Source organism: Piliocolobus tephrosceles, chromosome 10 (assembly GCF_002776525.5).
Source record: "Piliocolobus tephrosceles isolate RC106 chromosome 10, ASM277652v3, whole genome shotgun sequence".
NCBI lineage: Eukaryota > Metazoa > Chordata > Mammalia > Primates > Cercopithecidae > Piliocolobus > Piliocolobus tephrosceles.
Window position 1 is genome coordinate 120,669,828 of NC_045443.1, and position 15,117 is coordinate 120,684,944.

Consider the following 15,117-nt stretch of genomic DNA (forward strand, 5'->3'; position numbering starts at 1 on the left):
ACAAAGAAAAGGAGTAAAACAAATCTTAGCTTTTGTACTATTCTACTGCTAGAAATATTCTCAAATTGCATTAAGACCTTAAATGCAGCAGGCTTATGGGTTAGGTTTGAAAAAGAAAGGCTGCCATATATTCAGCTAGGTTAACTGCATCTCTTTTCATTTATACTATATTTGATTTATCGCACCAACTAATTTCAAGGTAAATTTCACCAAAGTAACATGCAATTTGAGTTTGGGCTTGACATTAAAGACTAGGTTACTTAAAAGCCCAAATTCACCTTCATTCAGTAGAAAGATATTCCCAATGACAAACTAATTTCACCAGTCTCCACCTGAATTCAGGCCTTCGGGTGAAGCCTGTAATCCAAGCCTACGATGTCCCACAGATGTGCTGTAAACACATTAATGTGGCTTAATTCAATTCAAATCTTCAGTGTTACTGAAAAAAACAGTTGCAGAGTTGGACTATTTAACATGTTAACAAAATTTAAAGATCTGAAAATACAGAAATAAAGTTAAAGAATCGGAGAACATTATGAAACAGTCCTAAAATATGACAATCCTGGGGGCTGTGTGAAACCATCTCCAAGGCTACAGCCCACTCAGGAAGGAAACTTACCAGCTGCTTATCGAATGTTCCACCAAACAACCCACTCAACACACAGAACCTCTAACTTCCAACTATTAGATTAATAAAGATAGCTATTTTTATCAGAGACATCAAAATCCTTCTTGAGAGAAAACTTGCTTCCCTCGAAAACGAGCAGACAGTGGCATCTAGACTCAAACGATCCCCTCCATATGTAGCCAACGTGAATCTAAAAATTGGTATGTCTAAGTGCAGCTAACCACAGAAACACAAAAAGCTAGGCTCAAAAATAAATGGACTATTCCTAGGGAAGATGGAAAGTGACACACTTGACAGTTTCTAGGGCTGGCAGGCACAACTTACCAGGGATGGGTTTGGTTTTTCCTAGAAGACATATTTTTTTTTTTTTTTTTTTTTTTTTTGAGACAGAGTCTCACTCTCGTCACTAGGCTGGAGTGCAGTGGCACGATCTCAGCTCACCACAACCTCTGCCTCCCAGGTTCAAGCAGCCTCAGCCTCCCGAGTAACTGGAACTACAGGCGTGCGCCACAATACCCAGCTAATTTTTGTATTTTTAGTAGAGATGGGGTTTCACCATGTTGACCAGGATGGTCTCAATCTCTTGACCTCGTGATCCGCCCGCCTTGGCCTCCCCAAAGTGCTGGGATTACAGACGTGAGCCACAGCGCCCGGCCAGAAGACTTATTTTCTAAGACCCAGAGGAAAAACAAGCTTTCCCTTCTTCTTGGACTTATTATGTGGATAATGGTGTCAGTAATAAATAAATATAGTAACAGGTGTGAATGGTTCTGGTAACTGGCACATGTTATAAAATGTCCTAACTGGCTTTAGAATAACTGGAGACCTTGGATGGAGGAGGGCAGGAGTGAGGATCAGAAGACAAGATGGGACACCCACACGGATCACAAAGTTAACTGCCTTTGTCCCTTGGCCCTATCCTAGACCTTCTGAACTAGAATCTCAGCAGTAATGGCCAGGAAATGCACAGCGGAGCCCTCCACTCCACATCATCAGAACCAGTTAGGGCCTGTAACTGAGCAGTTTGGTTAAAGCACACACTAAACATTTTAAAGATCTACTGTCAATGTTTTATTTAAGGTAAAGGTCTTTTCTTAAGAGAATGGGTCCACTAGTTCAAGTTCCAAAAGTTCTTTTTCAAATAGACCAGGTCTTTTCATGTGGGGTGAGAACTGGACACTGGATAAGCAATCAGAGGGCAGAATCCTTTGGGAATTCTTCCACTTTCCCCTTATCTAGCCCACAACTAATTCATTACCAAGTTTTCTTTCGAGAGAATCAATTCATATCAATGCTTTCCAAAGCACTCAGCTGACAGTTTTTGTAGAAATAACTTTCTCCTCGCACTCATGGTTCATCAATTGCCCCAGGATTTAATGAAATCACAGAATTACTATAAGAAAACCAGAATGAACAGATCTGGGAGTGAACACATTTGACCCTGTGTAAGTATGAGATTCCAGTGTCGGAGCAGAAACTTCCAGACACCTAGTCATGACCACATGACCATGAGGGGTGTCAGTTAATAGCTTCTACTCCCCTCCCATTCCAAAAAACAGCAGCTTATGGAAGACAGAATTCCTAAATTCTGATTTTCTTATTAATAGTTTCTGGCCAGGACCAACGACCAAAGCATTCATTTGTTTAGGAAGAGCTTAGGGTTGGTTGGTTTGGTTTGTTTTCTTCCCGCTCATCTCTATTTCCTTTTTACCACAATTTCTGGAAATTCATGTCTAAGAATTCTTCGGACTAGTCTTTACACAGGTGCAAATAAGAAAGTGCCTATCCAGGTGGACCTTGGATTTACGTTTATTAAGACTGTATCTTTTGACAATTTTGTTTTTACATTTCAAATACATCATGACATGAACTTTCCAACACCTGACCTGGAATTTGGTTCAACAGATAAAATTTAACTCTCGTCGGCCGGGCACGGTGGCTCAAGCCTGTAATCCCAGCACTTTGGGAGGCCGAGACGGGTGGATCACGAGGTCAGGAGATCGAGACCATCCTGGTCTACACGGTGAAACCCCGTCTCTACTAAAAATACAAAAAACTAGCCGGGCGAGATGGTGGGCGCCTGTAGTCCCAGCTACTCGGGAGGCTGAGGCAGGAGAATGGCATGAACCCGGGAGGCGGAGCTTGTAGTGAGCCGAGATCGCGCCACTGCACTCCAGCCTGGGCGACAGAGCGAGACTCCGTCTCAAAAAAAAAAAAAAAAAAAAAAATTTAACTCTCACATGACTCCAATTACTCATCTTCTATTCTGTTTAAATGAGAAAATGCTATTCTAATAATGGAATTTTGTTTTCAGTCTGTGGGTAGGGAAAGGGATTAGTCAAAAGAGAATCTGTTGAGATTACTCCACTGAAATTTCATAATGAAAAACCTATATAATCATATCTCATGTAAGCGATCAGATATTTTACCTAAAAACTGCCTAGACACTTAAGACAAAAAAAAAGTTAAATGTTGATTACTTTAACAGATTTGTTTTAAACACATTTCAAAGATGTTAACTGCATTATAATTTATGACAGCAAAACAGTGCCTAAATATCCAATAAAGGAATGGTTATATAAATGATATAATCCACATGAAATATCACATAGTTGTTAAAAATCATGTCATTTAAGAATACTCTGATTTAAAAATTAAGAAAATACCCAGAGTATAACTTTAGGTTAAAATCAAACAAAAACCTCTACAAAAACTCTAAAAAATCATCCCAAAAGGAAACAACAAAGGAAAAAAACTTAAATGCTTTAACAGTGTTTATCTCTGGGTAGTGATATCATGTGATTACACTTTTCTTCTCTATGGACTTCTGTGTTTTCCAAATTTTCTATAATAAACATGTAAAAAATATTATTTTTGAAAGTTTGATTAGTTGGGATCAGAAATAAAACATACTATTAAACTTCCCCGCCTTATTAAACAGAGTACATGAACTAAGGTAGCTTTCCTTGAGGATCTAGAATTGTCAGGATGAATATCAAGTCACTGTGGTGCTGTCTCTGATAGAGCAATGCCCTCGGGCTATGAGGCAGACGGGTATGCTTCTCCCCTAAATAAGCACTTGCCAAACAAAGTGTGCCCCCAAGGACCCAGTCCTGTGAGCTTTTCTAAGAGCTCTGCAGTCGAATGTGAATGAGAAATACTGTGTAAGCTGCCCCTCTGGAACTTCACCACACACTCTAGCAGAAGAAACAAAATAAAACCCCTCTTGGCCAGTGTGTTGGCTCACGTCTACAATCCCAACACTTGAGAGGCGAAGGCAGAAGGACTGCTTGAGCTCAGGAGTTTGAGACCAGCCTAGGCAACGATAGTAAGACCTCATCTACACCAAAAATCAAAAAAGTTAGCCAGGCATACTGGCAAGCGCCTGTAATCCCAGTTACTCAGGAGGCTCATTTGATGGAGGCTGTAGTGAACTATGGTCATGCCACCACACTCTAGCCTGGGCAACAGAGTGAGACCCTGTCTCAAAAAAACAAAACACAAACCCCTCTTTAATTCCCAAATTTATTTACCATGGAACTGTTTTTAATGTAATTATAATACAATTAACATCCACAAAATTAGAGATCTAAGGGAAACACTACCCTAGTCAAACAGCCACAAAATGTATTCACAGCAACAGCTTCCACTTACTGGGTTCTTTTCCTTGCCAGGCATGGTGTAAAGCAGTTTATACACATTATCTGATTTAATCCCCAGAATAACTCAATAAGGATAGTATTACTAACTCTCATTTTAAAGAGGAGTAAATTGACATTTAGGAAGGTTAAATACTTGCCCCAAAGTTTCCTAGCAACCCAAATCCTGTCTTAACCGCCATGCTTCAACAGTTAACTTTCCAATTTTTGTGCAGCTTTTATGACTTTTGCCTCCTCTGTCACTTATTTCTTGATGATGTTATTGGCTCTTCTAGTTTTTCCCTAGTCTTAACATTTACCACTGGTAGATAAACCATATGACTAAGTGAATTATTTGAACTGTGAGCAAAGCAAGACTCAGCAGGCTGTGCTAAGAGTCCAGTATGTGTCCTTGAAGTCAGTTATCTCAGCTGCCCAAAGATCATTTTTCTCAACCATCTTTCAGCCTCTTAACTCATATCCCAGCTTTCTAATCTCATCCCCTCAAATCCATCCTTCCCCTGTCTGCCAGATTCATCTACATAAATAGTGAGTGTGACCAACCGCAGCACTCCCTGGCTTAAATCCTCCAACGGCTCCCTGCCTAGAGGATCAAGCCCAAGCTCCTTAACAGGGCATATGAGGCCATCTGGTCCCTGGCTGCCTCTTGGGCCTCAGCCCCCACTAAGCCCTGCCCTGGTCCCTCCAGCAATGCTTGTAATATTCCTGTGCACACACACACTCTCCCTCTGTCCCAGCTTCTTCCCTAAGTGCCTTGGTTCCTCCCATGTGCCTGGGAGCCCTTCTCCCTCATTACCTGGCTAACTCTTAACTCATTCTCTGAATCACAACTTATGAGTCATTCATCTTCTCCAGGAAACACTCCCTGCTGACCCCCCCCTTCCAAAGGCTTACTGGATCTCCCCCCACCAGCATGTTGGCCTCACTACTGGGTTTCACGGGTACCCTGTACACCTGCATGATCCTACATGATGAAAACTATGCGGTTTACTGGTTTCACATCCCCCAAGTGGCACACCACTGGTGCTCCGCAAAGGCTGGGTACATGAATAAACTTCCTGACCTCAGTCATGTTCACATTAATGAAAACTGCTGTTTGATGGCAAACATTTTAGCCCACTCTTTTTTTTTTTTTTAAGAGACAGGGTCTCACTATGTCATCCAGGCTGGTCTCAAACTCGTGGGGCTCAAGAGATCCTCCCACCTCAGCCTTCGGAGAAGCTGGATATACAGGTGTGAGCCACCACACCCAGCGCTGATGACAAACATTAATTAGCACTATATTCCTCTACTATCCTAGACACTGGGCTGCAGATATAAATATAACCTCGAGGTGCCATTAGTTAACCTTGGATATAATAAAAGGTTTGATTTAAAAGAAGCATTAGCTATAACGCTGTTTGAAACATAACAAATTATTCAAATATCCACTTTTCACAGAAACTCTTTGACAAAGTAATGAACAATGTTCCTCACAATTCATGACAAATACTTTGAAAAGCTTTCCCTTGACACACTGTAATGTATTCTAGAGACAACAAAGCTAAGCTAAGTCACCTCTCTACTTCCATTCTTTGCTTGGAAGAAATTCTACAAAGACCCTTCCTCTGCTTTGTATCACTGGGTAAGACATCATTTCCAATGATGAGATTTGAAAACTCACATAGCTGGGGAAGGAAATAAACCAACGAGAACTCTTGTCTCAGCATGTTCTGAGCGCCAGTGATTACCTACGAGTGGCTGACACACGGTCTTCTAGATCACCTCCCACTGCGTACTTGGCATGAATAGCAACATTCTGCTACAAATACTGTAATCGAAGCCAAACAGGCAACAAGGCTGGCATTCCTCAGCTCAAGAGCACAACCACTCTGCATACAACCGACCGGTGAGGGTCAAACAGTGCAGTCTACTTCTGGGTTCCTCTTCAGGCCAGTCTCTAACAGGATGTTAGGTCATCCAACTTGTTTCTCTCGTTTCTCCAATCCCTTCCATGGCACCTCTTTCCTTCTCCCAACCCACTAATAGCTCCTAGTGGCCTTTCAAACTTTTATATTCTTCTTGATTTCCACCAGCACTTGGAGGAGAGTGGCTCGAATTTCTATCACCAAGCAGAGCATTCTCCCTGAGCTCCAGAACCACACTCCAACTGCCTGCGGGACAGAGCCCTGCCCATCCCTCATGCTCAGCCTAACCCGGCCTCAATGACTCCATCCTTCCTGCACCCCTACTGCCCCTCCCCTCCCCACTCACCAGAGCCCCATCTCCTACTCACTTCCACTTGAAACCCGGTTATTACCACTCACTCAGCAGCACTAACCGGGCACATCCTGGGTGCCAGGCGCTGTGCTGAGTGCCAAGGACAAAAAGACAAACATGACAAAATGCAGCACCCAAGCCAGTGGGAGACACAGGGAAGTGACTTATAAAATGTGTGTCAAATGCCACAGGACAGGTATACAAAGAAGCTAAGGGACCATGTGCTTGTGACTGAGGTGGGAAAAGCACTTCGGAAGGTCAGCAAGAGAAGGGACATGAGAAAGGGAGTCTGGCCAGCTGCTCCGAATACCTCTCCCAGAGCCCTAGCTCAAATCCTAATTTCTTCCTAACCTCCACTTCCGAAGTCAACCTGGTCCTGCCACGCCCACTTCCGAAGTCAACCTGGTCCTGCCACGTCAAGCCAACTCAAGCTCTGCTGCCAGATTAACCTTCCTAAAGATCAGTTTCAGGCCGGGAGTGGTGGCTCACACCTGCAATCCCAGCACTTTGGGAGGTCAAGATGGGCGGATCACCTGAGGTCAGGAGTTCTAGACCAGCCTGATAAACGTGGAGAAACCCCGTCTCTATTAAAAATACTAAATTAGCCGGGCAGAGTGGCGCGTGCCTGTAATCCCAGCTACTCGGGAGGCTGAGGCAGGAGAATCGCTTGAACCCGGGAGGCAGAGGTTGCGGTGAGCCGAGATTGCGCCATTGCGCTCCAACCCGGACAACAAGAGTGACACTCCGTCTCACACACACACACACACAAAAAAAGCAGTTTCACCCGACTGCTTCTCTGCTCCAAAATGGTCACGAAGCTCCCCGTTTCCTCCTAAATTAACCACCACGGGGCACACACCCTGACACTCTCCCTCACCAGCCCTATTTCTTGTCATTTCTCTACACACAAGTACGTGCCATCTGGCCAAAGTAGACGAGAACTCGCTTGTCGGACAACCCGTCCCTGCTTTCCTGCCTCTGAGCCTGTGTCACTTCCTCCTGAGCCCCCATTTTTGTCCATCAAAGACCTACTTAGAGAAATAACTAATTCATGAGAGTGGGCATGGGGAAGAGCACACTGAGGGCAGAGCACGAGGCGGGAGGTTCCACTGGTTGGCAGTGTTTACTTCCTCAGCTGGGTAGCAGGTACACAATGTTCCTTATTCTGTGTGTCCTCTGGTAGATATTATCCTATTTAATAATTTATTTTCTTAACGCTTACCTACCTATCAAAGTCTGTCTCTTGTTTTGTGGGGACGTAAGTTAAAAAACAACAAAAAAAAGAAAACAAAGTCTGCCTCTTGCATCAGAAACATAACGCAGCCAGAGAGCTTTTTCATCTGAACTTCAATGTCATTTAGAATTCACATCTGGCTTTTTTTTTTTTTTTTAAACAGTCTCACTCTGTCACCCAGGCTGAAGTGCAGTGGCATGATCATGGCTCACCACAGCCTCAACCTCCTAGGCTCAGGCAATTCTCCCACCTCAGCCTCTGGAATATCTGGGACTACAGGTGTGTGCCACGATGCCTGGCTAATTTTTTTATTTTTTGGAGAGATGGAGTTTTGCCATATTGCCCAGATTGGTCTCAAACTACTGGGTTTAAGTAATCTTCCCACCTCGGCCTTCCAAAGTGCTAAGATTACATCCACTGCACCCAGCCTGGCCTTTTTCTTATTCTCTTTTTTTAAAAAAACTGTGGTCAGGCCGGGCGCGGTGGCTCAAGCCTGTAATCCCAGCACTTTGGGAGGCCCAGACGGGCGGATCACGAGGTCAGGAGATCAAGACCATCCTGGCTAACACGGTGAAACCCCGTCTCTACTAAAAAAAAATACAAAAAACTAGCTGGGCGAGGTGGCGGGCGCCTGTAGTCCCAGCTACTCCGGAGGCTGAGGCAGGAGAATGGCGTAAACCCGGGAGGCGGGGCTTGCAGTGAGCTGAGATGATCCGGCCACTGCACTCCAGCCTGGGTGACAGAGCGAGACTCCGTCTCAAAAAAAATAAAAAATAAAAATAAAATAAATAAATAAATAAATAAAACTGTGGTAAAATATACATAAAATTTTCCATCGTAACCATTTTTAAGAGAACAATTGACAGTTCAGCGGCACTGAGTACATTCACGTTATTATGCCAACATCACCAACATCCTCCTCTGAGCGCTTCATCTAACTGAAACTCCCTCTTCCCTCTTGTATTGTAGACATCTCTGTATTTAGTTTATTCCCAAATTATAACCTAGGGATTATGTCCCACTTGTGTATCTATCCTTTACAATGTCCTGCACATGGAAGTGTGCAATAGCTGTGGAACTGAAATGGAATCTTCCATTTGGGCATCAAGGAGACCACGCCTTTTGGCTAACAGTAACTATCTACCGGTGTTCACTCTGTGCTAAGTACGGTATTAGGCAGCTTACATACTGATTTCATTTAATCTACCCAACAATGCTATGAAAAAGTTATTGTTATTTTCTCCTTAATTTCCAGTGAGGTAACTACAATTAAAAAGACTAAATACGGCCGGGCGCGGTGGCTCAAGCCTGTAATCCGAGCACTTTGGGAGGCCGAGAAGGGCGGATCACGAGGTCAGGAGATCGAGACCATCCTGGCTAACATGGTGAAACCCCGTCTCTACTAAAAATACAAAAAAACTAGCCGGGCGTGGTGGCGGGCGCCTGTAGTCCCAGCTACTCCGGAGGCTGAGGCAGGAGAATGGCGTAAACCCGGGAGGAGGAGCTTGCAGTGAGCTGAGATCCGGCCACTGCACTCTAGCCCGGGTGACAGAGCAAGACTCCGTCTCAAAAAAAAAAAAAGACTAAATACTTGTCAAAAGGTCACACTGCTGGTATCAAAAGCCAGTTCTGACTCCAACCACTGTGGGATGCCACCCCCACTGCACTTTTAGCAAATGCACAAGAGCAACTAAATAAATTGATCAAATTTCATCGAAGCTAGTCTACATATTCTGAAAATTGCATCTTAAAAAAAAGGGAGCTGGCCTCTACTGAATGCTTCTTCTCTACCACTTCTGTTGTGACATTTAGCCTTACAAGTACCCTAAAAGGCAGGCATATTATCCTTCCTTTACAGTTGAGGAAACTGAAGCAAGGGTTTAAGTCACTTAAAGAAGGTCACACAACTCAGCTCCGTGCTTTCCATGAAATCTTGAGGCTTCACTTACCGATAAACTGGCATACAACTGAATTTCAGTAGATATTCCTAGGCACAGTAATTTTTTATTCACGTAAAAGGTCCATGGAAAAGATTTAAACATAAAAGTTGAAGCCTTTATACGTACATAATGATTATACAACATGGATAAAAAACTCCAGTAGTATTATACTCAGAGTGCAAATCTTAGCTTCTAAAACACAGTCTCACCAGGATTCAGAGTGTGTTCAGGAGCTGGTCCCTGGATTTAAAGCAAGGTCAATATGTTTCAATGAGCCATTATGATTCATGCAGTAGCTTTCAGCCCCACACACAAATCACACCCGAACACGCCTTAGGGAAACAGCTTCTTCCAGACCAGAGCTCTTTACTTTCTACAATACAATCTGTCTTTCAGACCCTCAGCATTTTTTCACACGGGCATGGGCATTTTCAAGCCATGGGAACAAAGATCCCCAATTTGAATCGTTAGTGGAATCTTTAGTTAGCAGCAACCAATCAGCACTTCCTCAGAAAGCACAGTGAAGAAGTGACTCAAGAGGTCCGGTTTAGTTGCCTAATCCCGTAAGCGACAGTTCCTTTTAAGGGAGTGCCCTGCAAGTCCAATGGGGTTAATGTGGGCAGATGAAGGCGCATTCCACTGCCATGTAAAAATAACTTTAAATAAAAATAAAATACATGCATATGAAACATCAGCCTGCAGCACAAGCAAGAGCATAAGATCATGAAGGATATACTACATTCAGGGAATTGCATAATGAACAGGAGGAACAGGAAGAGAGAAACTGACACACAAGCCCAGAAAATGAGGACTGTAGCTCCGAAATCATGTTCACTACTTAAACTGCACTGAAACTCACATGCCACAATTACAACAATGTAAGTGAAGCCTAATGAACAGCTGCACTTAAACCTAAGAGCAAATGCCTTCAAAACCTAGCCACATTTTCCAGCCTCCACAAAATATCCCCTCAGGCTTAAAGAAGCCTTACTCTACAATTTAAAACACTTCCTTCTGCCAATTAGAAAAAAAAAAGAAAGAAATCCTTTGGTTCAGGTTAAGATTCTACGCTGTGAAAGGCCTGTTTTATTTACCATTTCATCCTATACCTACTCAAATACATACTCATTTTGACCACAGAAAGGTGAATGTTTGGATGGGCATGGTGGCTCATGCCTGTAATCCCAGCACTTTGGGAAACCAAGGCAGCAGGATGGTTTAGGGCCAGGAATTCAAGAGGCAACATAACAAGACCCCATCTCTACAAAAAAACAAAAATAAAAAACTAGCTGGTGGCAGTGGGGGGCGGTGGCTCACGTCTGTAATTCTAGCACTATGGGAGGCCGAGGTGGGTGGATAACCTGAGGTCAGGAGTTCAAAACCAGCCTGGCCAACATGCTGAAACCCTGTCTCTACTAAAAATACAAAAACTTAGCAGGGAGGGCTGGCGGGAGCCTGTAATCCCAGCTATTCGGGAGGCTGAGGCAGGAGAATCGCTTGAATCCGGGAGGCAGAGGTTGCAGTGAGCTGAGATCACGCCACTGCACTCCAGCCTGCGTGACAGAATGAGACTCTGTCTCCAAAATAAATACATACATACATACATACATACATACATAAACCTGGTGTCAGTGTGCATCAGTAGTTCTGGCTACTTGGGAGGCTAAGGCAGGGGGATCGCTTCAGCCTAACAGTTTCTAGCTACAGTAAGTTATGATCTTGCCACTGCACTCCAGCCTGGGGAACAGAGTAAAACTATCTCTTAAAAAAAAAATTAATTTTAAAAAAAGGAAAAGGGGCCAGGCATGGTGGTTCACACGTGTAATCCCGGCACTTTGGGAGGCCTAGGCAGATGGGTCACTTGAGGCCAGAAGTTCAAGACCAGCCTGGCCAACATGGTTGAACCCTGTCTCTACTAAAAATACAAAAATCAGCTGGGTGTGATGGCACACACCTGTGAGCCCAGCTATGCAAGAGGCTGAGGCACGAGAATCACTTGAACCCAGAAGGTGGAGGTTACAGTGAGCCAAGATTGCACTATTGCCCTCCAGCTGGGCAAAAGAGCAAGCTCCTTTCTCAAAAAACAAGGAAAAGGTAAATGTTGTTTAGGCTAATTGCAAATCATAATTTACTCAACATTCTTGAAATGGGATCCTAGTAACTTTCAGGATGATCTGGTATTAATGATTGTCAGTCATCTTTCAGAAAGAGAGAACAATTAATACAAGTGATTAATTATTGCAATTACTTTTTGAGCCCTACTGATGGGCTGTGTTAAGTATTAACAGGCACTACCTCACCTGATCCTCACATTAACTCTATAAAATAGGTATTACCGTCATCCTTTTCCAACAGATACTCAGGCAGGTGAAGTGACTTGCCTGCAATCACACAGCTGGGAAGCGGCCAAGTCCAGTCTGGAGTGTGTGATTCCAAAGCCAGAATGTTCTTTAACACGCCATCGCAAATGTTCCATTTGGTCAACAGTGGACCGTTCATAAAATATTTTCTTCTATAGTGTCTCACAATCACCCCTAACATAAGCCAATGCATAGCATTACCAGGTGAGTGAAGCTACCATGAACAAAAATTTCGGTTGTTCACATTACACCCATTCCCTGAGAAAGGCACCACACATGACCAGGACAACAGGATTCACAGTGATCCTCCCTAGGTGAGCTAAGATATTTTGGTTTTCAAGTTGTTTCCATGTTTTAAAAGCACTACACCCAGAAAAGCAAACTACTGCTGAGTAATTTAACGTGAATTACGCAGGCTTATCAAGTGGAGTCACTCAGGCCTCACGACTTCTCTTGGGTATTCGGGTATGAAGGTCACTTTTACTCAAAAAAAAAAAAAAAAATCCTGCCAGATGAATTTACCTTTCTCTTTAAAAAATGATCTTCAGGTTCTGAGGTAGAGAAAACAGGTGAGGTTGTCCCTAACAGCCTCCAAGTAAACAGAATGAACTTGATTCTTTCCACAATCTTCCCTCCACTAAATGCAATTTATTTCTATTAACGTTCCACCAACAAAGCTACAGTACTCAGTTCTTACTGCAACAGAACAGTCACATATACCAAAATAACTTGTAGGCAGTGTTACACATTAGAAAAATATACCTATCATTTTATTATTAAACCAGAAAAACCCTGCTGACAATCAACAAAAGGTCTCCCAGCAACTGAAAAGCAGAGAAACTAAGCAAAGATTTTTTTCTTTGGAGACATGAAACTCAGTCAGCTAAGAAAGATGGATTTTGTCACTTATTATTCTCCAAAATGAAAGGTGCCACATGGAGACCATAAACGCGGTAAATTGCATCTTGGAGCAACGTTATTATGTGCCAAGTTACAAAGCCCATGAATACAAGGGGTGTATTAATGGAAAGACTGATACCATCTTACCACAGTGGCCTCTCTGTAGCTCCGGACAATGATCTGTTGAGGGTTTTCCAGGGATTTTGAATGTGCAACCTCCATACAAGCTCTCTTTTAAGGGGGCTGGCTTGGTGCTGAACAATCCCTCTTCGGAAAGAAAGCCAAAAGCCCCACACCGGCTCCTGGGTGAGAGGCTCAGCACGGTAGGTGTGGGAAGGCTCAGACTTTAGAGACAAAAAGGAGTGGCAGGTAGGCCAGGAAGAGCTGGGATTAGCCTGGGCCCACCTGCCTGGAGGAGAACCTGACCCATAAGACCAGACTTTCCGAGAATGAGTCCAAATTGGTTGAGTGGGAGCACACACTGCAAACCTGCAAGGATGAAGTCAGCTACCCCAGAGCAAGCCACACCTCAAGGTATGAAGGAAGATAACCAGAAACAGGAGCTGGCACATGCCTTCCAGGGGCTGGGCAGGGTTTGACTCTCAGAGGTGAGGGTTGGCAGCCAGCCCCAAACCCCCATTTTATCTTCTTCCTGAAACAGCTCCAGGAACCTTCCTTAGTCTCAGACACAGTGGGACACAGTGGTACAAAGCCAGCCACAAGAAATTTCCCACCTTCCCTTCCTCGGTGGAGGGGGCAACCCTTAAAGAAAAATGTATCCTGTCGCCACCCTTAGGCCCATCCACGAACCCCCGTAACTCTGCTGGGGCCACTTCAAAAGAAGTCAGACTCCAGGGGCACTCTTGGGACCCCTTAGATACATGGAACCTTCACACCTTACGCTGGCTATGGTATGACCATGGACTCCTGCCTCCAAACCCTGGGGACCCTCGCCCAACCCTTAAAGCCCCTCAGAACCACCTCGCAGACTCAGCTACAGACCCTCGGCCACCCGAACCCATCTTGGAACCCTCAATCCTCTCCTAAGAGTCCTATTTGGCTAGTCAGTCCCCCAAAACCTACTCTGATCCCCTATAGCTGCCTCAGTCCCCCTGGATGCCCCCAACCTTTTCTCTCAAAGGAAACCCCCCAACCTCTACCAAATCTAGCTATTGGTTCCCCTCAGTCACCCCCAATCCTCGCCTCCGACTCAGCCCCTATTACTCTCCCCTCTCCTCCTGCCAAACCAATCTCAGATCCCCCCAATTCCGTCCTCTCCCGCCTAGACCCAACAATAGCACTCTAGTCCCCAAATTCCCATTCCAGGCTCCTTAATCTCCATTTCAGACCCAGCCTTAAGTCCTCAGCCCCGCAAAACCTTGTCTCAGGACCCCCAATCGGCTCCCCAGGCCCCTTCTCAGGACGCTTTTTCCCGCCTCCGCCCTAGTCTCAGTCCCCTCAGTCCCTCAAACCCCCTCTCAGGCCCCCTATTCCTGCCTAAGCACCAGTTGCGGTTCCCTGGCTCCCGAACCCCTCCCCAAGCGCCCCCATTTCTAACCCACTCCCTCAACACGACCGGAGGCGCCGCGGTCGCCTCCGCCTCCGGCCACCGCTCGAGGAGCGAACCCCGCTCGAGGCCCCACAGCCACCGCCTTAAGCTCAGCACGGCTCACCTCCTCCATCTTCTGCACCATCTCCGTCAGCTGGCCCTCGTCCTCCAGCAGCTCGTTGAGCTGCACCAGCGACAGCCCGGCAAACCGGGCTTCGCTCCCAGCGCCCGCCATCCCCGCGTCTCGGCCGTCGCCGCCACCGCTCCGGTCACCAGGCTCCGCCGACCGGAAGCGCCGCCCTCAAGGGCCGCCCCCCGCGGGGGGGCACGTGACGCCAGCCCTGGGTCGTGACGTCATCATTGGGCGGGCGGACGTGACGTGTGTCGCGGCTCGCGTGAAGTGGAATGTATCAGGGACAGTCGGAACTTCTAAAGGGAGAGGAAGGGCCCTATGATTGCGCTGTGACGCGTGAGCGCATTAATGACGTCACTGCGACTCAGGAGAGTGCGCCATGAGGTCATAAGAGCCTTTTTCCTCCAGGAAGAGAGATACTGTGATCCAGGGAAAACATGCAGTGGGAAGGAAGT

At 45.2% G+C, this 15,117-nt stretch overlaps 1 protein-coding gene across 1 annotated transcript in view; it reads right to left on the reverse strand.

Annotated features, from left to right (window-relative positions):
• VPS37B (VPS37B subunit of ESCRT-I) overlaps nt 1–14,863 on the reverse strand; it is a 32,796-nt gene extending 17,933 nt beyond the window's left edge. Inside the window, exon 1 of the mRNA XM_023205585.3 lies at nt 14,654–14,863. Within this exon, the coding sequence (XP_023061353.1) occupies nt 14,654–14,764 (111 nt within the window). The 5' untranslated portion in view covers nt 14,765–14,863. The remainder of the gene's footprint in view (nt 1–14,653) is intronic.
• Between the last annotated feature and the right edge of the window lie 254 nt (nt 14,864–15,117).